This window comes from Hylobates moloch, unplaced genomic scaffold (genome assembly GCF_009828535.3).
Source record: "Hylobates moloch isolate HMO894 unplaced genomic scaffold, HMol_V3 SCAFFOLD_13, whole genome shotgun sequence".
NCBI lineage: Eukaryota > Metazoa > Chordata > Mammalia > Primates > Hylobatidae > Hylobates > Hylobates moloch.
In genome coordinates this window covers 58,591,914-58,615,042 of record NW_026652288.1, presented here as the reverse complement: position 1 = coordinate 58,615,042, position 23,129 = coordinate 58,591,914, and the positions used below count along the sequence as shown (strand labels likewise).

General features: G+C 36.8%; 1 protein-coding gene across 5 annotated transcripts in view; it reads right to left on the bottom strand.

The window, feature by feature from the left end:
* TMEM117 (transmembrane protein 117) overlaps positions 1 to 23,129 on the bottom strand; it is a 566,844-nt gene that overhangs the window by 257,837 nt on the left and 285,878 nt on the right. For all 5 annotated transcript variants that reach the window (XM_032173767.2, XM_058426718.1, XM_058426715.1 and 2 more), the window contains one exon: positions 2,795 to 2,894. In XM_032173767.2, coding sequence (XP_032029658.1) covers positions 2,795 to 2,894 — 100 coding nt within the window. The remainder of the gene's footprint in view (positions 1 to 2,794; positions 2,895 to 23,129) is intronic.

Sequence of the window (23,129 nt, the reverse complement as noted above, 5' to 3'; positions counted from 1 at the left end):
AAAAAAGAAATCCAACCAGGAAGGGTTAAAGGTCTTTGGTCAAAACTCTACCATGCGTTTTCCTCCTAAGGCTGCTGTAGCAATTGGACCCCTCCCTATGGTTAAAAAAGAAAAAATGATAATTTAAAAAATAATAATAATGAACCAATAAAGAGAGGCAGAGCTGTATACGGTACAGAAAGCACCATCTTGAAGAAGTGGCTGGGGAGGAATTGGATAGAATTGGGTTATAAACAAACAATGTTGCCATAGTGGAAAAGAAAATGATTTATGTAATAAATGGCTGGCATGAGCCTGCAAACTTGAGCTCCTAGGTACTGCTGGTTCATTGTTTCTCCTCTAACTTTTGTCAGGTTCAGTATAAGACAAAAGTCAGGAAGCAATGTACCATATCATCTTAGCCTACTGCAGCACTGGCGATTTAAATAAACTCCAGACACTCTGGACCCCAGGCCTGGGATAAGGTGAGCTGCTCACACTTATGGGGCTCCGGAAGTCTAGGCATCCTGAGGTTTGGATCAATGACTTGGCCCTTGCCATCACCTCAAAGGACTGAGCCAAGCTAAAGTGATGAGAAGCCCCACAATGTGCACAATGAAGCGCTTATGTCTACCTTATACTTTAGCATTTTAAGTCACATCACAGGGCCACACATTTAAGCTTTACAGAAAATATGTAACACAAGAAGGAACTGTTAATCCTTTTGATAAATCTGCAAACTGAGCCTCAGAGAACTGTTTACTATTTGTGGAAGGTCGAACCATAGGTGGTCAGGTCAGATAATTCAAATTCCTGGACTCTTAATCTAGTTATATTTTCCATCTTATTAAGCAGATTTGCAACAAAGTGGTGTCAAAATCACGATGCATAATTTATGTCGAAAAAATTTTTTAAACATCCCTCAAATTTCAAAGAAATTACGTTTTTCAAAGTTTATGTATCTCCTCCTAAAAAGCTTTTTTCAATAGAAAAAAGAAATTTTTCCTTTTTTTTTTTTTTTTCTTTTTGAGACAGTCTCACTCTGTCGCTCAGGCTGGAGTTCAGTGGCACTATCTTGGCTCACTGCAAGCTCTGCCTCCCAGGTTCACGCCATTCTCCTGCCTCAGCCTCCCGAGTAGCTGAGACTACAGGCGCCCGCCACCATGCCTGGCTAATTTTTTGCATTTTTTTTTTTTTTTTTGAGATGGAGTCTCGCTCTGTCGCCCAGGCTGGAGTGCAGTGGTGCAATCTCAGCTCACTGCAAGCTCCGCCTCCCAGGTTCACGCCATTCTCCTGCCTCAGCCTCTCCAAGTAGCTGGAACTACAGGCGCCTGCCAGGTCTCGATCTCCTGACCTCGTGATCCGCCCGCCTTGGCCTCCCAAAGTGCTGGGATTACAAGCGTGAGCCACCGCGCCCAGCCAATTTTTTGGATTTTTAGTAGAAATGGGGTTTCACTGTGTTAGCCAGGATGGTCTCGATCTCCTGATCTCGTGATCTGCCCGCCTCGGCCTCCCAAAGTGCTGGGATTACAGGCATGAGCCACCACGCCCAGCCAGGAAAAAAGAAATTTTTCATGTGAGGCAGCCTGTTCTCAATGTCTAGCTTATTCCAATTGCTATTTCTAGAGATTACAAATAAATCATTTTTCAAGTTTACATTTTAAAGTTAATAGAATAGAATCCATCCAGTAATCTGTTCTGTTAACATTCTAAAAAATCAACAGAGGTAGGTGGAGGCTCAAAAACAGGCCATACAAAACCTTTGGTAGTTACTTGATACTCTTCCCGGATGTTCTCAGCAGAAGCAGTTAAGCTACAACTGCTTCCTGATCCCCGAAAGCACCTGTTCCAGGTAAGAAGCAATCAATAGAAATGGCAGGAACTCTTTTGTTCCTACCTACAATATCTACCTACAATATCTGGGACATATCTGCAGGGACATGTCCATGCCAAGTCTTGTTTGAGTCAGGCATTATCTGCCTTCTGGTATATCTCCTCATTTTCAAGTGAATAGACTGACAAAGGTAATTAGAATCAACTGCATTTATGAACGGTGTTAATGAAGTGCTCCACTTTTATGGGAGTTATACTCTTTGTATTCCGTGAGTCTCTCATAAATTTATAGAACCCAGAGCCTTCTAGCAACATGCTATCTTTAAATTTTAACCCAATGATTAAAAACAGAAGATACTTTCTTGACAGATGAGCTCAGCAGGAGACATGTTTGTCTGTTTGTTCCAGGCTTATACTAGCAAAGAGTAAGAAAATATAAGAGATTAAAAGAGATAATACTCAGAACTCAGTTACCATTATATTAGTAGTTCCAATGAGGAAAATAAATATAGAAAACTATTTCTTAAATTGCTAAAAAAATATTTCATATGGTCTTCTGAGACAGGCCAGACCACATTCCTTACCTGAAAATTGTACATGCCTTAAAAAAAAGCCAAAATTATTTAGACAAACAAAATTATTTATAACTTCACAGGGAGAATTTCTATTAATGTTATGACTGCATATGTTTATGTGCTCAAACATACATGTGTGTTTAGATAGATAGATAGATAGATAAATAGATCGATCGATCGACAGATTCTGGTGGAGTGCCATTACTTACATTCTAATTGCATTGATTTTTTTTTCTGTGGTCCACAGATATTGGATATAATCTCTGGAATTATCTTTACTCATACATTTGTTTCACTCAAAGAGAGGTAATTATTTTACTCTACACCATCAAAAGCAGTGTCTGTCCAACACTGTGAACATGTCTTCCGTTTGATGTTTGAAATGGGTGAAGTTAAAATTTTCTTACCATCCAAGCTGTGACAAAGTCCCCCATCCAGGTCCCTACTGCAGCTAATTTCATGAAACTTTCATTTCGGATGCCCATATAGTCTGTAATGATATATGCTCTGTGGAAACAAACACACAAGACATTGTCCGGACTCAGAGAGTCATACAGTTAAGGCTTTCTGGTTCAGCAACAGGCAAAGGGACTTTTCCCACTCTCAACAAGCTGTCTTGCTCTGGTCCCATCACATATGCTTACAAATCTGGAAGTCTAAGAAGAGCTCTCAGGGTGTCTGGGTCACTTTCAATTACACTTGAAGACTGAATGTGGCTCTACCAATTACCATGTGCATTTCATATTTGAGCTGTAAGACTAATGACAGCTTTTGAAAAATCAAACAGAAATACTCAGGAAAGGTATTATTGCATGATCACTCAAGTATGAGCAGAGCAGAAACACTTCCTAAATTGGAGTAACTTGAAAGAGGAGAGAAGAGCTAACTTTCCTTCAGTTCCATCAAATCAAAAACAACTGGAAAAATGCTGGGATCAGGCTTTAGATATAACATCATACCTGAATAATGTTCAGAACAATATCAAGATTTAAGAAAAATTTCCATGCATAATAAAACAGTATGAAATTTGATCCAAATATGTGTGATTTAAATTATTACTGAAATATAAATAAGAAAATGTAATTATACCATTTACTTTTGTATAGCTAATTCCTATTTCCACTGATCATTAAATATTAGTATTAAGACCATGCTTACTGTTCATCAGGCATTTTCATTTCTACTTTTTCATTTAATATTCAAGAACCCTGTGGCTACTTCAGATGCCACTCAGGTCCCTTTTAATTTATAGGTCCTGACTCTATCTCATTTTTCTCTGCATTTTTTTTTTTTGTTGAAAACACTATGTTGTTAGCTCCTTAGAATTTCTCATAACCTGGATTTTGATTATTACACCCCCATGGTGGGGTTTAACATATTCCTCTGTGCTCTTATTTTTTTCTGTGAATCAATAGGAAGATACAGAGGCTTGACCAGACACAGGGTTGATCATCTGGAAAAAAATACCTCATAGCTGGTATTTTGTATTTTCATCAGAAAACAATGTCTAGTTTTCTTTATTTTTGGGTGATAGTAGTGATCACTGATAATTATAGACTAGACCCATTAAATTATTAGGGGTTGCAAAATCCTCATATTCAATTTCAATCATTCCTTTTTTTGTTAAGCTGCAATACATTTATAAGATAAACTTCCTCTTTGGTTATTTGGTTACTATAAATTACAGTTTGTATAGAAAGTGCTTATTTCCCTCTATTTACCAGTCTCAAAATAATTTGTTTCCTAGAATCTTCCAGTGATGATTTGTGATGATTTTTTTAGTTGTGTGTTTTGTTGTTTCACTTGAGTATCATTTAAAAACTCATGGATTTAAAAAAAAAATATTCAAGAAAACACTAATTATTATTTTTCTAATTCTGCAGTTTCTCTGAAAAAACTGGGACTCAGATCACATAACTTGCCCTATTCATATCATATAACTAACGAATGGTAGCTAGGTGACAAATTTCTCTCTCCCTCTTTTAGTTTTTATTTTACCCTTAAGTTTTTGTTCACGTAACTATTTTTATCTTAAATTTTGCTCCTTTTCTTATACATAATAATGCCTGTACAATTTAGAGTACTGGTAAAACTTAATTCTTCTTAATTTTAAAATACATCCAATAGATAATGATTGTTCATTATTTATCTACTGAAATTATGAAGAAACATGTTTTTGAAGTCACTGAGAGGTAAACTATCTCCAATTCAGTTTTTTCTTTTCTGGAGTTATTTCAGATAATTCTGTTATCCACAAAATAAACAGATATTTAACGAGTTTTATTTAACAACAAAAGCAAACTTAAAAATTCTTAACATAACTCTTTTTCAACAGACTTCATTCACCTACCTTGGAAGCTCTGTGTAAGTGTTTTAAAGACTAACCCCAAAATTCTGAATCTCCAATTCCATGCACTTTGATAGTAGCCCAAAATTTATAGCTACCATAAATTGCATGCTTATAAGGTGCCAAAGATAGTTATTACCACTTTAAATACAGTGTATACATCAACTCTCACACTGGTACAATGAAATGTATTATTATTCCCAATTGACAATATGAAATTGAGATTTACAGAGTTTTTGCAACTTGCTTAAGGTCAAGCATCTGGTAAATGGACAGGATTTAAATCTAAACTTGATTGATTCACAAACGCAGAAATTTAACCACTAAGCAACACCTTCTTCTTATAAGTGTTAGTGAAGATATAAAACACAACAAATATCTACTCTGTCCACAAGTAGCTTAGTAGATGATAAAAATTAAGACCTATTTCCCTTTAAGATAAATCCTAATAAGAAGTCAAGAATAGTATGCAGAACCTTTAGCTCTCCAGAGCAATCATCAAATCTTGAGTTTCAATTCATGTTGAATTCACCAATCGAAGTGGCGTCCACTTGAAAACCCCCAAGTTATTCACTTGGACAACTTGGTGTAGCACCATTCAGTACCATGATCACTGAACAGCTCTTGGTCAGTGAACTCAACATTACTATAAAGGATTAGCTCTGGTAATTGCCCAGTTTTTTCAATGATACCTAATTTGAAGAACTTGTTCAATGCCCCACCTGTCCACTTTTCCAATTAGTTCTAGAATATCTTGGAGTAGAGTGGAAATTTTAGGGTATATTCCCTGTAACTGCATAGATGTGTATAAGAGAAGGTATCATTCTTTTATTTTACTATCTGAAAATAGAGACAGGCGGCTGGATACACTTGCAACAGATCAATCATCCAGCTAAGAACTGGAAAAAAAAAAAAAAAAAAAAAAAAACCACCACCACACTCTGGGGCTTTTCAGAGGGAAAAGGGTGGGAGGAGAGAGAGGATCAGGAAAAATAACTAATGGGTACTAGGCTTAATACCTGAGTGATGAAACAATCTGTAAAACAAACCCCCATGACACGAGATTATCTATATAGCAAAACTGCACATGTACTCCTGAACTTAAAAGTTCTTTAAAAATGCAAAAAATGTCACAAATTTGGTATCATGGAGGTTATTGACAAAAGGAGTTTTAATGAAGTGGTGCTACTGTACATGTGTATACAATTTGAATATATGTTAATCAAAAGTGTTAACGCTGTTTAAATAATCAAAAAATTAAAATTGATGAGGCAATGAAGACTAGAAAAATCAAGATACCAGATTAGAGAGAACTGTGGAAAGTTAGAACTGTGAAGAAGAGACAACACTGGAAATTTAAGGAGCCAAGATCCTAGTGAGGAAGGAGAAACCCAGAAGACAGCATGACACACAGCTGGTTGCCTTTCAAGACACTTGCCAAACCTTTCTGAACTTGTACAGGAAGGAGACTAAAAGACTAAGTAAAATCTCTAAAAAGCATTAGGGAGGTTTGGCAACTTCCTCATGCTGAGGACTCTATTAGAGTTCAGAACCAGCCAGAGAATGTGGTCCAAGAGAACACAGCCCTCTGGAGGGCTACAGAAAACCAGAGATGGATGAATCCTTGTGAAAGTGTAAACCAGTCCTTACCCAGTCCATTTGATGACTGGATTGTGGTGATCAGCTTCTACTCTCTCCACTTAACAAAGGAAAAGTAAACGTTTTGTGGAAAAATAAAATTTCGTTTTATCCTCTACACACTTTTATACACAATATCTGTCCATCATTCAAAAATTACTAGGATGTCAAGAGACAAGCTCCTATCACTGAAAACCAAGAGAAAAAACTATCCAGAAGAATAGGAAGCTATTTTGGCTATCTTGTCTACTGTTGATTCTCCACTGGAGAATTAATAAATATTTGTTTAAATTATGATTTAATAAAGTGACCCAAATCATTCATATTTATTTATATATGGCATGGGTAGATCTCCATACATTAAATCCTAGAAACAGCAATAAAATGAGATTGAATCATGAAAAACTTTTCCACGGAGGAAGATATTAAAAACTTCTAAAAATTGTTTTGTGTTTTCACTTTATCTCTCCAGCTACATTTATAGCTTCTTGACTTACTGGAAGATAACTGTCCTGTATTCACCCAGAGTGATTCACCCAGCACAAAATAAAGTATCCTTGCCTGTGGCTGTGGACATATGATAAGTGCTAGATGCTATAACAATGCAGATGAGATAGTACTGACAACTTATGAAATAAGTAATATACTTAAAAATGAAGAATAATATATAAAGACTAGTCATTATTCAGTAATTATTCTTATTTTTGCTGCTTTGGATAAATATGAAGAAGAGTTACAAATATGCAGACCTGTCATAAAAATTTTCAGCTACTATTTCACTCATTTGCATATCCATTAACATTTAACAAGATTTCCTGGTTGGATTGTAAAGAACAAGACAGGCATATTTATATCAGCAATTTTAGCCAGTTTGAATATCACATTGGACTCTAGAAAAGTGAAATTGTGGGGTTTCATATACCTAATGATTTGGGCAAGTAATTCAGAATTAAATTTTATTTGCTAAGAGGCACAATTAAAGTTATTTTGTTTGGTGCATTAGCTGATTATTTTAACAACTCATACATCCTTTGTTTTCTTTTATGCTTTATTTGTTTTCTTTTTTCCACTATCTAGAAAATCTTACAGTTCTACCAGCCTTCTAAGTAACTATTGATCATTGATAAAGGCTTCTAAGATCCTAAATAAATTTTTTCTCAGCTTCTAACTTCGATTATTTTTTCCTCGAGATTTAAACAACCATCAAATCCATAACAAACATGTGGAGATTTCAATATACAAGATCTGGAAAAGGCTAATTATCATAACATCTTGACAACAAGAGATACCAAGGCTATTAAAACCTGCTGCAAAATGACTAAACTAAACAGACTCTTAACATGAGCAAAATAGTCAATAAAACTATAATATAGTGAATTGGTCTTACAGTAAGGATCTTGATCACCAGCAACAAAAGTTCCAGTTCACTTCAGTCTATTAGTCATACAGAAGTGGTTGCAGTCAATGCCAGGTGATTTAGTGGTTGAGTCTGAATTTTAACAGGAGGCAGTACACACAGATCACCAAACCAATATGGATCCATGCTTCACTGAAAACGCATCTGTGGCCAGCTGGATTCATAATGTCACAGCTGTCTCTCTCAGCCATGTTTGGGCAACATAAATAAGATTGGGGGCTTCACACACAAGTAAATCATGGACGAGGAGTTGACTTGCATGAGTACAGGCCTGCGTTAAACACACTAAAACTACAGCAAAAGCTCTAAGTATTCTTAAGGCATTAAAGTGAAAATTTGTCACTACAAAATGCCAGTAACTAAACCTAGATTTTTAAAATTAACCTTTCCTCATTTTGTGTTTGTAATGAAATGATTAACTAGATTAATGACTCTAGTCACTTACTCAACTGTTATCCAAATAACCACATTTTAGTATATTTGCTCAAAATCTCTAGTTCTTGATTTAAAATACTTTGATGGAGCTCAATACATGTGTAAGGACCTTCCAGGCCAGACCTATGGTTTGAAGCTATGGGGCAAGATCCCCCGGAATGTCACAAAAATGCTGCAGACAATTGTTAGCTGTAGCCTGTAATGATTAAAATTGCATCTGAACTAACGATGGTCACTGATAAAATTCCAACTCAAATTTCCTAACTTTAGCCATTAATTCCCTCTAAGTTCTATAAGGAAGACATATCTAAGAAGACTGGAGACAGAGTATCATTAACCAAGCCCACCCTCACTGTGAATACATCCAGCATACATCAATTCTTTCTTCCATTCCTTGACTTACTTCAGCCCATTCAGTGAAATTCATTTGTGCTGTATACAGAAACATTAGCATTACATCAATTTCTCCCTTTCCTTTACTCTCAACAGCTGTTTTTCTGTCATCACGACTATCAATGTCTAAATTCTGTCCATAATCTCTAATCTGAAACTAAAGTAATAATTTCCATTCTTTTGTAACTATTTCCACCCACAGTAAATTCTTTATTGACACTATGGGGATTTCTAGGGAAGAAACGGGGCATACTGGAGAAGCAGAAGTCTTGGAACCAGAAAATATTAAGCTTGCAACCCACCCCATACCCCCATCACTTGGGACACATGATCAACTTTGATAATCATCCATTTCCTTATCTATATAGTGGGAATAAAAATACCTTTCCTTCACAGGGGTTTACTGGGGAACACATAATATAAAGTATGCAAAGCCTCTAGTACAACTATTTCATAATATGCATGCAAAAAAAGATAAACTTTTGGCCTACTGGCTTCCATTTTTCAAAATAATATTGTGGTCCCCAGTGTCACAGGGTAAAGCACGTGATATGGTTTGGCTGTGTCCCTACCCAAATCTCATCTTGGATTGTAACTTCCACAGTTCCCACGTGTTGTGGGAGGGACCCAGTAGTAGGTAGTTGAATAAGCAGGATGGGTCTTTCTTGTGCTCTTCTCACAATGGTGAGTGGGTCTCATGAGATCTGATGGTTTTAAATAGAGGAGTTCCCCTGCACAAACTCTCTCTTTGCTGGCCACCATCCATGTAAGATGTGACTTGCTCCTCCTTGCTTTCCACCATGATTGTGATGCCTCCCAAGCCACGTGGAACTGTTAAGTCCATTAAATCTCTGTTTCTTCCCAGTATCAGGTATGTCTTTATCAGCAGCGTGAAAATGGACTAAGACAACATGGATAAGAAGAACCTCCACTCTGCAAGGCATCTTCATTTTTAGACTCATCTCCTTACATTTCAGAATCTCCTTCTTTCAGGCCCTCCTCCTACTAGGAAATCAATCTCACTAATATACCACCATTTCATAATACACTTATCATAGCTGCCCAGAATGCTCTCTTTGTCCCATGCCATTCCCTGTCTTCTGGCTTGAGATTACTACCTCAGTCTGTCCACTGAGAAATCTACTGCCATTACTTTTGAAAGTTATTGCTTCCCTAGTGTTGTCATAATACTTTGACTATACCTCTATGTTAAATCATTTTCCCAGAGTATTTTAATGATTTTCTTACATTGCCCCGCTCTCCCATAAGATTTATTTCATCAAGGGTAAAAAACATGTATCATTTTTCTTTTTGGCAAATGAAATTCCTGGCCCAGGGTATAGTATCTTTTAGGAATGCAATAAATAAGTAAATGAATTAAGTAGTAAATTACTTAAATCATTTGGCATCAGGGCCAAAGTAGGATGAGTACAAAAGCATAAAAGGTAAAAACAAGGATTTGCAATACAAGATAAAATAAAAGCAAACATCAAAGACAAATTGTGTGCCATGTAATTATGATGCTCTAACAAAGTTAGAATAGAGTGTTATTGTATCATTTTTATTACCTCTTCTGGAATAAAAAGCTAGAGGCTAGAATATAAATAAATCAAAATAAAGAACATATCTTTGACTTTCTGCAACACATGCTGTAAATTTACTTACTTTGAACGTCAGTTGAATAATTTAAAAAGTAAAATATTGAAAATCTACTTAATCATATTAAAGTATTTTTTAAATGGGATTACTTATCAATACATGATTTAGTGCACCAATTTGCTGGCACAAACAATACCAGAGCTACATAGTAAAACACATTTATTTTATCCATGTGAAAAAAAGGAAAGAAAATGTATTCCACTGCCCTTCAAATGGATACTGTAAAACTACATTTGTTGTGTGTCCTTTAAAGTCAAAATATAGAGGTCTATAAGGTTAAAAAACAATATAGCCTCAAAACTAATTCTAAAGTTCCAGATATTTTGTGGTTATATCCTGAGTTTCTTTCATAGTTTAATTTTTTTTATCAACTTCCCCAACACTCCAGGAATATGCAATCTAATTTGATGCTCTGAATAGTTCTGTCTTCTATCTCTAATGAAGTAAACAAATACTACAAAGAGACTTCATTTATCTTCGCTAAAGTTATTAGAAAAATGATACAGATAACCAAGCTTTAAAATCCTGAGCTTGTTGCTAAGAGAACCCCAATAAATCCCCAAAGGAATCCAGAGAGTCACAAATTACCTGACATTTCATAATTAATTTAGTCACATTTTAGTGTTAAATAAAATTTAGTGTTTAGAACTATTCAAGTAAAATATATACAATGCATTGCTATAAGTTTTTATTATTGTAAAAGGGAATTGTAAGCTAAGCCAGAATGGCATTCATTAATTTACCCTATATAATGATGCTTCTATCTAAACTAATTGGAAGGGCATAAAATAACTTACAAGTTTTGCAAAGATTTTGATGCTGTTCAAAGTAGAACAAAAACCAGTTTAATTTTAATGGGTATGTGTCAGTGGAGGCAAGTGCTCATGGTTGTAAATGATCACAATAATGGAATAAAAACAATGGGACATAAATACAATAATTAACATTTGCCAGGAACTATAATTCGTCCACTGTATATAATAAAATGAAGAAACCTAAAAAATGAGACTGCTCTTGTATTTCTCACAAAATTTTCAAATTCAAAGCAATTGTGACAATTTCTTTTCTTTCTCTTCTCTCTCCTCCTCCTTCTTCTTCTCTTTCTTCTTTTTGTCCATCTTCCTCTGGATATGAATTCAACCACCTCTTTTTCTCTTCCCTGTAGCTACTCAACACTATTTCCCAATGATTTACTCCATATTCCTGTTGAAAAAATTTTAGGCTCCAGTGATATGGGGAAGGGAGAAGGGAACTGTCTTTTTACCCAGGAACCTTATTGCAGCATGTAAATTTATATTGGATAAGCACCTATCTTAATTTATATTCATTTATTCATTAAACAAATAATTACTGATGTCTCACTACATGCTAGACCATGACCCTGATACTTGTAAACTCATAAATTTTCAAGGGAAAGAAAATAGCACCCCAGAGCTAGTGGTCCCATCTTGGATTATCACTCAGTGCCTCTTTTCTGGTAATTTCTTCCTGCCATTGGGGTAAGCTTATGGAGACATATATAATGATGCCCAACTCTGCTATTGTTTCCTTTTCTGGCAATTTAGAACCAATGCAAAAAGAGAGAAAGAAGGAAATATCTCTCCTGGAGGTTATATGAGGAAACAACCCAGTGATTACTGGAGACCACAGTTTTATCCCCTGTAATCTGCAGACAAAGCAAGAGAAGGAAAGAGAGAGAGAGTGGCAGAGAGTGAGAGGGCAGGCAGAGGACGAAAGCCGGCTGACATATGCAAAGAAGGAGAAAAGACAGGAAAAAACATGCATGGTGTGGCAGTCTAATTCCAATGCCTTCATGGGACATGTATACCAGCACTTTGGATTCCATGGGACATCCATGTTGCTTCCTAAGAATCACTGTTCCCTACCTTATCTTTTTTCTTGAGCTAACTTCACTGAGACTATATTCGTTGCAATGAAAAGCATTGTAACTATTCACCCAGGAAAGAGAGCAGAGTCTAAAATTGTGGTTCTGAGTATTTTGTTCAATTTTAACTGTGCAACAATTCTTCTAGCCTTTTAGAAATAAATGACACTAAATTGGCTATAAGAAAAAAGCCATCAGTGTAGTTGGTAGACTGAGGTTTGTTCTCAAATTATTCCTAATTAGAACAAAGATAAACAGATGTGCCCACACTTTGTGGTACTGCTCTAGGAAATGGGGAAAACTTATGTTTAAATCGAATGTACTGTTTCCGCATACAAATTTCACAGGTGTCCTGAAGTTTAGAATAGCACTCCCCTCTCTCTCCAGTTAAAAAATGCAATATATGTTCCAGTTAAGACCAACCTGTTAAACCTGGGCAACATAGTGCACCACATCTCTACAAAATCAAAAAATTAGCCAGGCTTGGTGGCGCATACTTGTAGATCAAGCTACTTAGAGGCTGAGGTAGGAGGATTGCTTGAGCCCAGGAGGTCAAGGCTACAGTGAGCAAGCCTTGATCGCACCACTGCACTCAAGCCTGGGCAACAGAGTGATAACCTGTCTCAAAAAAACAAATACAAAATCCCCAAAAGACCAATGTGTCTCCGTTTTGAGAGATGTGGGACAAACGGTGAGTGTGTCAACTGAGTCACAATAAGTGAGGGAATATCTGTGCACAGAATAGATGAAAAGCTAGATTTGACATCACTTAACTAGCTAAATAAAGGGAGGCTGATTTTGAAATATAAAGTGTTGACAAAAGATAAAATAAAGGCAGATAATGTGTAACCTGGAAAGAGTGGAGGCTGCATTTCTGAAGACCAAAGATATTTTATAGGTCTCTTACAAAGTGTCAGAAAAAGGTAACAAGAAGATAATATTAAGCAGACATCATTTAGTAGTGTAGAATAGAGCTGGAGAGATCAACACAGGAGTTTGGGAGAGGGGCCCTGGAATTGAGTTTGCCAATAATATAGAAGTGGCGTATCAGATAAAGGATTTTGAAGCACTTTCCCCATTTGTGCTTGGCCATACCAAAACTTGGACCTTCCACGAAGAACTCTAAAGCCCAAGGGACATCTCTTTAGCCTCACAAAGCCTCATTATCATCAAATGCCCTTCAAATTAGAAGTAAATTAGTTCTCATTGCCCCATAAATTTGTTTCATAATTTTACTAATTATATAGTTTCTCTTGACTTAACCACCAAGAATTTCATGCTCTGCTTTTGAAATGTGTGTTTCAAAAGCTGTACCACACCAGCTATCACACCATGGTCAAAAAATAAAAAAGAAAAAGAAAAAGGAAAAGAGAGGAGAGGAGAAGAAAAGCCAGAATTCCACCCATCTTGTGAACATTTCAGACCCATCACGTTCCTCCAGATAATTCAGTAAGTTTTCTGAGAGTTTCCTTTGTGCTGTTGGAACCAGTACTGTTAGCTATTACAGTGCTATTTTCCTCTTCTTCCACTCACTGTCATGAAGGTGAGTTGATTCCAATGCCAAAAGTGGTTCCAGAGATACCCTCTCTTCAACTGATGCCCACCAAAGAACCTGCTACTGCCACTCATGTTGTCAACGTGTGCACCAAGACCAAGGTACTCATGTCTGTGCCAAGGACAATGCAGACATCTTTGCAAATTCTGTTATTACAACAGATGCCTCCCTTATAATGTCTGTAATCAGTCAACCAATACACCCACATCATTGTACCATGCCTGTGCTACCACAAGCCAATAGCAACAGGGACACTGATGCCCTGCAGTCTCAAATTCCCAAAGAGATTATGGAAAACTCACTTTTCACTTTTACTTCTTGTACTTGCTCTTACCATCTGATTCAGGTGTGAGTAGTTGGGACCACGAGTAAAATATGCTGTGCTTTATTCACAATAATGCTTTCTTTTTCAACACTTGCCCAGTGTTTCTGAACTTTGAACTTTGAACCTGCTTCAACTGTCTCTTAGATGTTATTTTTTAGGCCTTTTGGTGCCACATGTAAACAGCACCCTAGAAGTAAGATTACACGTAAACTTGGTGGAGTGAGAAATTACGTTTCCCTCTTCCAAAATCTACTACAACGACAATGTGGGAATTTAAAAAAAACTGCAGAGTAGGAGAAGAAATGACAGAACATGAGAAATTTTTAATGCAATTTTAGAAAGCAGATTGAGGAACGGGGATGGTCATAGTTTCAGCTTTCTTTGTTGTATTGACTTTTTCTGGAGCACGTAATAAGAAGGAAGCTAAACTCTATCTCTGGATCCCAATAATGCTCAGGGATGAGAAGCTCAGGATTTCTGAAGGCAAGGGAGAAGAGGAATGAAAGAGAAAAATGATCCTCCAATGGAGGATCAGTAGAAATGTTTCACAATGAGTTGTTAAGCCACCAGGTATCTTCCCTGATGCAATGAAACCTGGAAATGACTTTCACCCCACCTAACTTAGATGGGATATTTGCTACATGAAGAAATTCAAGCCTGGAATGAGGCACCTTAATAAGAAGGAGCTTTAAAATACAAAGGGTGTGTGTGTGTGTGTGTGTGTGTGTACATTCATATACGAGTTCCATTATCCACAATGTTGTTTTTCTAGGTTAAAGACAGAAGTTTCATCTAAAAAAAAAAATCTGAGCAGCCCCTCCCGCTTAAAAAAGGCTTATTAACAATTGAGGGTCTCCCAGTGAAATGGCCAAATTCCTGCACAGCCTCCTTCTCCCTAATTTTTATCCATCAATAAGCCTATCCATGCACAGAGACTTCCCAGTCATCTTTTTATTGCTCAGCCTTAAATATGGATAGACTTCAGGTATTACCATATATTTGAAGAAAATCTCTAACAAGGAAAATAAAAAGCTCAAAATGAAATAAAAACAAGGAACAAAACAGACAATGCAGAAAACAGAAAAAGTGAGAACAGAATAAAGATATTTTTCAGACCTGCAAAGTAAAAATTCAATTATATGCTGGTATAAAAATACCTAAAACTAAGGCTATATAAAGGTTGAAAATAGTGGGAAAAGATAACATGCAAATAACAGCAAAATAAAATTTGGTATAGCTATATCAATATCAATTTTAAAGGTGAATAGTATTATTATAAATTAAGACCGATTCTTACTAATGATAACAGGGTCAACTTATCAGGAAGACATAGTGTGCTATCAAAATATATAAATTAAAATAAATTGGCAAAACATTAAGGAAAAATAAATTCCCATAGAAAATGTGAAATAACATATTTTTCTCAATAATCAACGGAACAAGCAGACAGAAACTAGTAAGGATATAAAGGATTTAAATAAGAGGATTGGCAAACTCTGACTAATGGATATATAGAGAAAAACTCACCCCACAACTACAGAATGCACATTCTTCTAATGCAACACAGAACACTTAGAAATATTGATCATAAGCAGGCCATAAACAAGTCTCAAAAAAATTAAAATGACTAAATCATACATAGGATATTCTTTGTCCATAATATAACTAAACTACGCATCAGTAACACATAATTTGAGAACTCCCAGATCATTGGAAACTAAGACAGACACTTCCAAATAACAGGAGTCAAAACAGAAACCTCAATGAGGCAGAGTAAATATTTTGAACAGGATAATAATGAAAGCACTGTGAGAAAGAAACAGCAAAATTAACCACAAAGAGAGAAATAGGTAAGTTTTTTAAAGACTTCAATTAAATAAGAAGTAAAGAAAAAAGGAATTATACAATAGACCAACACAGCTAGTCCTGTGAAAAGATGTAAAACTAATCAGTCCCTGGCAAGACTGATCAAAATATACAGAAAAAGCACAATGTCAGAAATCAATGTCAGAAATGAAATAGGGGCAGTGCTATAGATTCTTCAGAGATTAAACAAATAATCAGCTCACTTTCTTAAATGATATGCAAACTAAAAATGAAAATTTAGGTGAGATCAATAAGTTTCTAGAAAAAAAACATTTACAAATTACCAAAATGTACATAGGAATAAAAAGTAGATCTGTAACTATTCACAAAATTCTATCTATAAGTAGAAACTTTCCCACAAGAAAAATCCAGGCCCAGATGTGCACATGGGCACCAAAAGAAAGGTACAGGAATGTTTATAGCATCATTATTTATAATAATCTGGAATGGGAAACTACCCAAATGCCTATCAACAGAAGAATGGATAAACATATTATAGTACAGTCCTACAATGGAGACTGTTCAACAATGAAAACTACTACTAATTGAAGCCTGGATAGTTCTCAGAAATTGTCACAGAAAAGAAGTCAAAACCCCCTCACCAAAAACATTATATAATTACAAATATATAAAACTCAGAAATAGCCAAAACTAAGCTATGGTATTAGAGAAGTCATGTAAGTGGTAAAATTATTTAGCAAAGTAAGAAAGCAAAGGGCCTAAAACCTGAGATAGTTGTTATCTTGGAGGGAAGGGAGAGGTTTATCACTAGGACAGCCAGAGGGCAGCTTCTGGGATCCTGACAATACTCCTTTGATTGACATCAGTGATAATAACATGAGCAACATGAGTGTTCGCTTAATAATATTTTATAATAATTTACTCCACAATAATTAACACATACCTGTGTGCAATCGGCCTTCACTTTTATGCAGGTAGATTATTTCCACATTTTAAAAATTACCAAAAAAAATAAAGAACCAATTAGTATAGTAAAGTTTCAACAAATGGTAACTATTATTTTTTTTTATGGGAGAAACACTGGGATAGTAAAAGATCAACATAACTTTGGGAGAAAATTATTTTTATGTTGGATAGGATGGTGCCACAGAGGGAAGTAGAAGAACAAAGATTCCTGAAATATGATCGAGGCTGTGCAATTACTGAAATATCCTGGCTAGAACAAGGGCAAGGTAAAAAAATAATAAACGATGAAGCTGAAATTAATGATGTAGTAAAGGGTATTGTAATGAGTGCCTACAATGTAATTTAGCCTATATTTTAAAGTATGTGAACAATTCACATTTGGAAACTAGATTGTTTGAGTTTCTTCCATAAGTTGCTACAGTTTAAATATCTTTCTGCATTCTAACTGACCAAGCTTCTTGATACCTCTTAAGGGGAAAGTGATGGTATAGCTGAATGAAAGGGCTACCATTTCTACATACATAATGCCTAACAAGGTAGAGATTAAATCTAGTGCCATTTGAAAGACCCATAAAAATTTCTATCTGCTTCATCTATTTCAAGATGGGGAGGCAGGAAGTCACCTCGAAGCAAATGTTCCCTGGGTTCCATGAGGAATCACTTGGGTAATTTCCCGGTAGCTCTCTGGGTTAAGATAAGAAAGTTACTGAGGAAGGGGAATGGGAAAGAGTGTAATAAACTTCTGTGACTCTAGTAAAGCTCTGCAAGACACTGACATGCAGAGCTGATCACCAGGGAGGAAAAGAGGAGATCTGCTCCCCAAAATGGGAAGCACAGAGGCTTACTGTGAAAGACCTGACAGGCCCAGCGCTATAGAAGAATGATGAGACGTCTCCAAACAAAAACTGTGGGGAAAGTGGATGGCCACACTGCTGATTTGGGCCGCTCACCAAACGGCATGTGTAGGAGAGCTGTTTTCAGCCCCCAGTGTGACTAATGGAAGCTCTTCTGAACTCACCATTCTGGGGTTAGTAACAGTGCTGTGGCCCATGCAGGGTCTGGGCCAGGGACAACACTCATGCTGAGTAGACAGAAGTCTGTGGAACTATGCAGGAGCAAGCTTCAACAATGACACCATGTAGCAGACTAACAGTAAGACACACATGAAGTAGAAGAATAATCAGAATGGCACAGCTTTTTCTACAGCTGGTATTTGAAAAACACAGACCCTAGTGACCCTACATAGGACTGGGCAAAGCATCAAGTTTAAGGTTGACTGGGTGGGTATAACTTCAAAAGGGATATTGGATTCCTTGCTAATGAATGCAGGTAAGACTTCAAGACATTAATTAAAAGGTTAAAATATATCAGCCCAAATTTATACTCATTTTGCAAAGCATTCGTGCCACCAATGTATGATGCCAGATATTTCCACACAATCAGCTTAAATCTGCTGGGCATACATATAATCCCTCACAAATACTGAAAGCACAGGCTTTTGGTGGTAATTAAAGGTCTGTTTGCCTGGGAATTTCTCTTCAAGCAACTCAGGAACAAGAAGCTTAGGAGCATACCCAGCCCTGAAAGAATAGCCACTTAGGATGCCTCCCAGCCGTCTGCAATGGAACTTAAAGGCAGCTGCTTATCCCTGAAGGGGAGGGTCAGCTATTTATTCATTCTTTCAACAATATTGATTGAACACCTCCTAGACGCCAGGAACTGTGCTAGGTGCTGGGAATACCAAGATGAATAAGACATACTCATTACCATTTAGCAAATGAAAAAAGACTTGCAAACAATTCAACAGAGCCCTCTGTGTAAAATGTTGTGCATGAGAGAGGAAGCGGGGATCAGAGAAGCCTAATTCTTCTGGTGTGAAGAGAAGGGGGCAGAGAGAAGAGAAGGCTTTACAGAGAAGTTCAGAGGAGGGCAAAAGTGTTTGAAGTAGAAGAAAACAGACAGACAAAGGAAGAGAAGGCCGGAAGCAGCAGGGCATGAGAGGAGCGGAGAGGGCAGCTCAGGGCTGCTGCTGGAATGCCCGGTGCAGCAGGCAGGCAGGCTGGAGAGGCAGAGGATATGTCCCAGCAGGCTTTGCACAGCCTTAACAAGGCTTGAAATGAGAACTGAAATGGGATCATTAGAAGCATAAACCTCTATCCCAACATCTACCTAATATTATTTATTTCATATATTTAAAAGGCTTTCCATTTAGGAAACGGTATCAGAGTTCTCCAGAGAAACAGAACCAGCAGATGATGAAGTAGATAGATAGATAGACAGACAGACAGACATAGGCATACACATAAATAGGGATTTATTTCAAGGAACTGGCTTATGCAACTGTGGATCTGGCAACCAGGCTGGAATTTCTTAGGAAGAAGTTGATATTGAAAAAATTCAGGAAGAATTTCTTCTTTCTCTGGCAAACATCAATTTTTGCTTCTGCAGCCTTTCAACAGATTGGGTAAGGCCCACCCACATTATCAAGAAGAAACTATTTTACTTAGTCTTTTTTTTTTTTTTTTTTTTTTTTTTTTTTTCTGAGACAGAGTTTTGCTCTTGTTGCCCAGGCTGGAGTGCAATGGCACGATCTCAGCTCATCACAACCTCAGCCTCCCATGTTTAAGCAATTCTCCTGCCTCAGTCTCCCGAGTAGCTGGGATTACAGTCATGCACCAACACACCCAGCTAATTTTGTATTTTTAGTAGAGATGGGGTTTCTCCATGTTGGTCAGGCTGGTCTCAAACTCTCAACCTCAGGTGATCTGCTCCCTTCGGCCTCCCAAAGTTCTGGGGTAACAGGCGTGAGCCACCGCAACTGGCCTTACTTAGTCATTTTATTGGAGATGTCGACTATATCTACAAAATACCTTCACAACAACACCTAGATTTGTATTTGATTAAATAACTGAGTACTATAGCCTAGCCAAGTTGATACATAAAACTATCATAGAAATCATATTAATAATTTACATTTAAAGATACAGTTGTTTTTACATCCAAAAATACAATGCCTATCAACATATGACACAATATTTTAAAATCTCTATGATCCTAATTTTAGAATTCAACACAGAAATCCTATAAAATTGCTTCCACTTTCCCTAGCTACCTCATCAAGTAGAAATGGTGCTTCTCATCAATATTATCATTGAGAAGTCAAGAGACTTACTCATACCTGAATATTTTATCATTTAAACTGTGGGGCTTCACAATATTTCTGAAATTTTAACTCAGTTTCCATGAGTTCATACCTGTGCCTTAATCCATGAGTTTTGTTGCAACACAGAACTATATGGCTCTCTTTTTCTTCTGGCTCCTTTTTGAAGTTCCTACACTAGAATTATTTGTGCTGTCAAGCATCAACTTTCTGCTTGCATGTTAACAGCTGCAGATAACAGGTAAATTACATGCATGTCCAACCTAAAAAGTGTTCCTCTGAAACCACAAGGTATTCGCTTTAAAATCCTCTGGAGAATAGAGGTCATGTTTATGTTGGGTGTTTTTACCAAATGACCTATTTTTTCCCATTAAAAATAGACTAGTCCTTGAACAGAGCCAAATACTGCAACTAGTGCACTGTATAGTAAACAGTCATCAGCCTATGAGGAACACTGTACAATGTTAATATCATATGAAATCACCAACTGCTGGAACTTTGAAGGTCAGAAACCATTTCTGAAATCCTGATAGTTTCAAGGCATTATATGAATACAGGTAGAAGAACACAGGTAGAATCTGAACATTGCCTAATGCTGTAGATGTCTAGAGAATATTTGTTAAATCTAAAAAGGAGGGAGAGAAATTCCACTTTCTAGAGTTAAATGAGTGAAGAAGAATTGGAAGTTGATATCAAACTAAACCAAGCATTGTATACATTTATACTCAGTTATTTGATATAAAAGCACATACAGTTGACCTTTGAACAACGGAGAGGTTAGAGACACTGCAAAAATCTAACAGTTTCAAAAATCTGTGTACGTGCCTTCATATGTTAATCGCAGCACTATTCACAACAGCAAAGACATGAAATCAACCTAAATGCCCATTAATGGTGGACTGGATAAATATGTGATACATAATTAGAACTAAAACATTCCTCAGCAAATGCAAAGAAAAAAAAACCCAAAGTCATAACAGTCTCTCAGACTACAGTGCAATCAAATTACAAGTCAGGATTAAGAAATTCACTCAAACCATATACTACATGGAAACTGAACAACCTTCTCCTAAATGACTTTTGGGTAAATAATGAAATTAAGCTACAAATCAAGAAGTTCTTTGAAGCTAATGAGAACAAAGCTACAATGTAGGAGAATCTCTGTGATACAGCTAAAGCACTGTTGAGAGACAAATTTATAGCACTAAATGCCCACATTTAAAAAACTAGAAAGATCTCAAGTTAACAATCTAACATCACAACTAAAAGAATCAGAGAACCAAGAGCAAACAAACCGCAAAGCAGCCAGAAGACAAGAAATAACCAAGATCAGAGCTGAACTGAAGGAGACAGAGACAGAAAAAGAACTTCAAAAAATAAATGAATCCAGGAGCTGGTTTTCTGAAAAATTAATAAAACAGACCACTAGCTAGACTAATAAAAAGGAAGAGAGAGAAGATTCAAATAAATATGATCAGAAATGATAAGGGGGAATGTCACCACTGACCCCACAAAAATACAAACAACCATCAGAGAATACTATAAATACTTCTAACACATAAACTAGAAAATCTAGAAAAAAAAATGGATAAATTCCTGGACTACACATCTTCCCAGGACTGAACCAGGAGGAAATTGAATCCCAGGCCGGGCGTGGTGGCTCACGCCTGTAATCCCAGCACTTCGGGAGGCCAAGGAGGGCGGATCACAAGGTCAGGAGATCGAGACCATCCTGGCTAACACAGTGAAACCCCGTCTCTACTAAAAAAGAATACAAAAAATTAGTCAGGCGTGGTGGCAGGAGCCTGTAGTCCCAGCTACTCGGGAGGCTGAGGCAGGAGAATGCAGTGAGTAAGCTCCCCGGGAGGCGGAGCTTGCAGTGAGCAGAGATTGCACCACTGCACTCCAGCCTGGGTGAAAGAGTGAGACTCCATCTCAAAAAAACAAAGAAAAAAGAAAAAATTTAATCCCATAATAGACCAATATTGACTTCTGAAATTGAGGCAGTAATAAATAGCCTACCAAACAAAAAAGCCCAGGACAGACAGATTCACAGCTGAATTCTACCAGAGGTACAAAAAAGAACTGGTACCATTCCTACTAAAACTGTTCCCAAAAATTTGAAAAGGAGGGGCTCCTCCCTAACTCATCCTGAGGCCAGCATCATTCTGGCCTCAAGATATTAAAACCTGGCAGAGATACAACAAAAAAAGAAAACCTCAGGCCAATATCCTTGGTGAACATTGATGCAAAAATCCTCAACAAAATATTGACAAACCGAATCTAGCAGCACATGAAAAGCTTATCCACCATGATCAAGCAGGCTTCATCTCTGGGATGCAAGGCTGGTTCAACATATGCAAATCAATAAATGTAATTCATCACATAAACACAACTAAAGACAACAACCACATGATTACCTCAATAGATGCAGAAAAGGCCTTTAATAAAATTCAACATTTCTTCACGTTAAAAACTCTCAATAAACTAGGTATTGAAGGAACATACCTCAAAATAATAAGAGCCATTTATGACAAACCCACAGCCAATATCATACTGAATGGGCAAAAACTGGAAGCATTCCCCTTGAAAACTGGCACAAGACAAGGTTGCCCTCTCTCATCACTCCTATTCAACATAGTATTGAATGTTCTGGCCAGGGCAGTTAAGCAAGAGAAATAAATAAAGCATATTCAAATAGAAAGAGAGGAAGTCAAATTGTCTTTGCTTGCAGATGACATGATCCTATATCTAGAAAACCCCATCATCTCAGCCCAAAATCTTTTTAAGCTGATAAGCAACTTCAGCAAAGTCTCAGGATACAAAATCAATGTGAAAAATTGCTAGCACTCCTATACACCACCAACATGCAAGTGGAGAGCTGAATCACAAATGAACTCCCATTCACAATTGTCACAAAAAGAATAAAATACTTAGGAATACAACTAACAAGGGAAGTGAAGAACCTCTTCACAGAGAACTACAAACCACTGCTCAAAGAAATCAGAGATGACTAAAACAAATGGAAAAAAAAATTCCATGCTCATGGATAGAAAGAATCAATATTGTTAAAATGGCCATACTGCCCAAAACAATTTATAGATTAAATTCCATTCCCATTAAATTACCATTGAC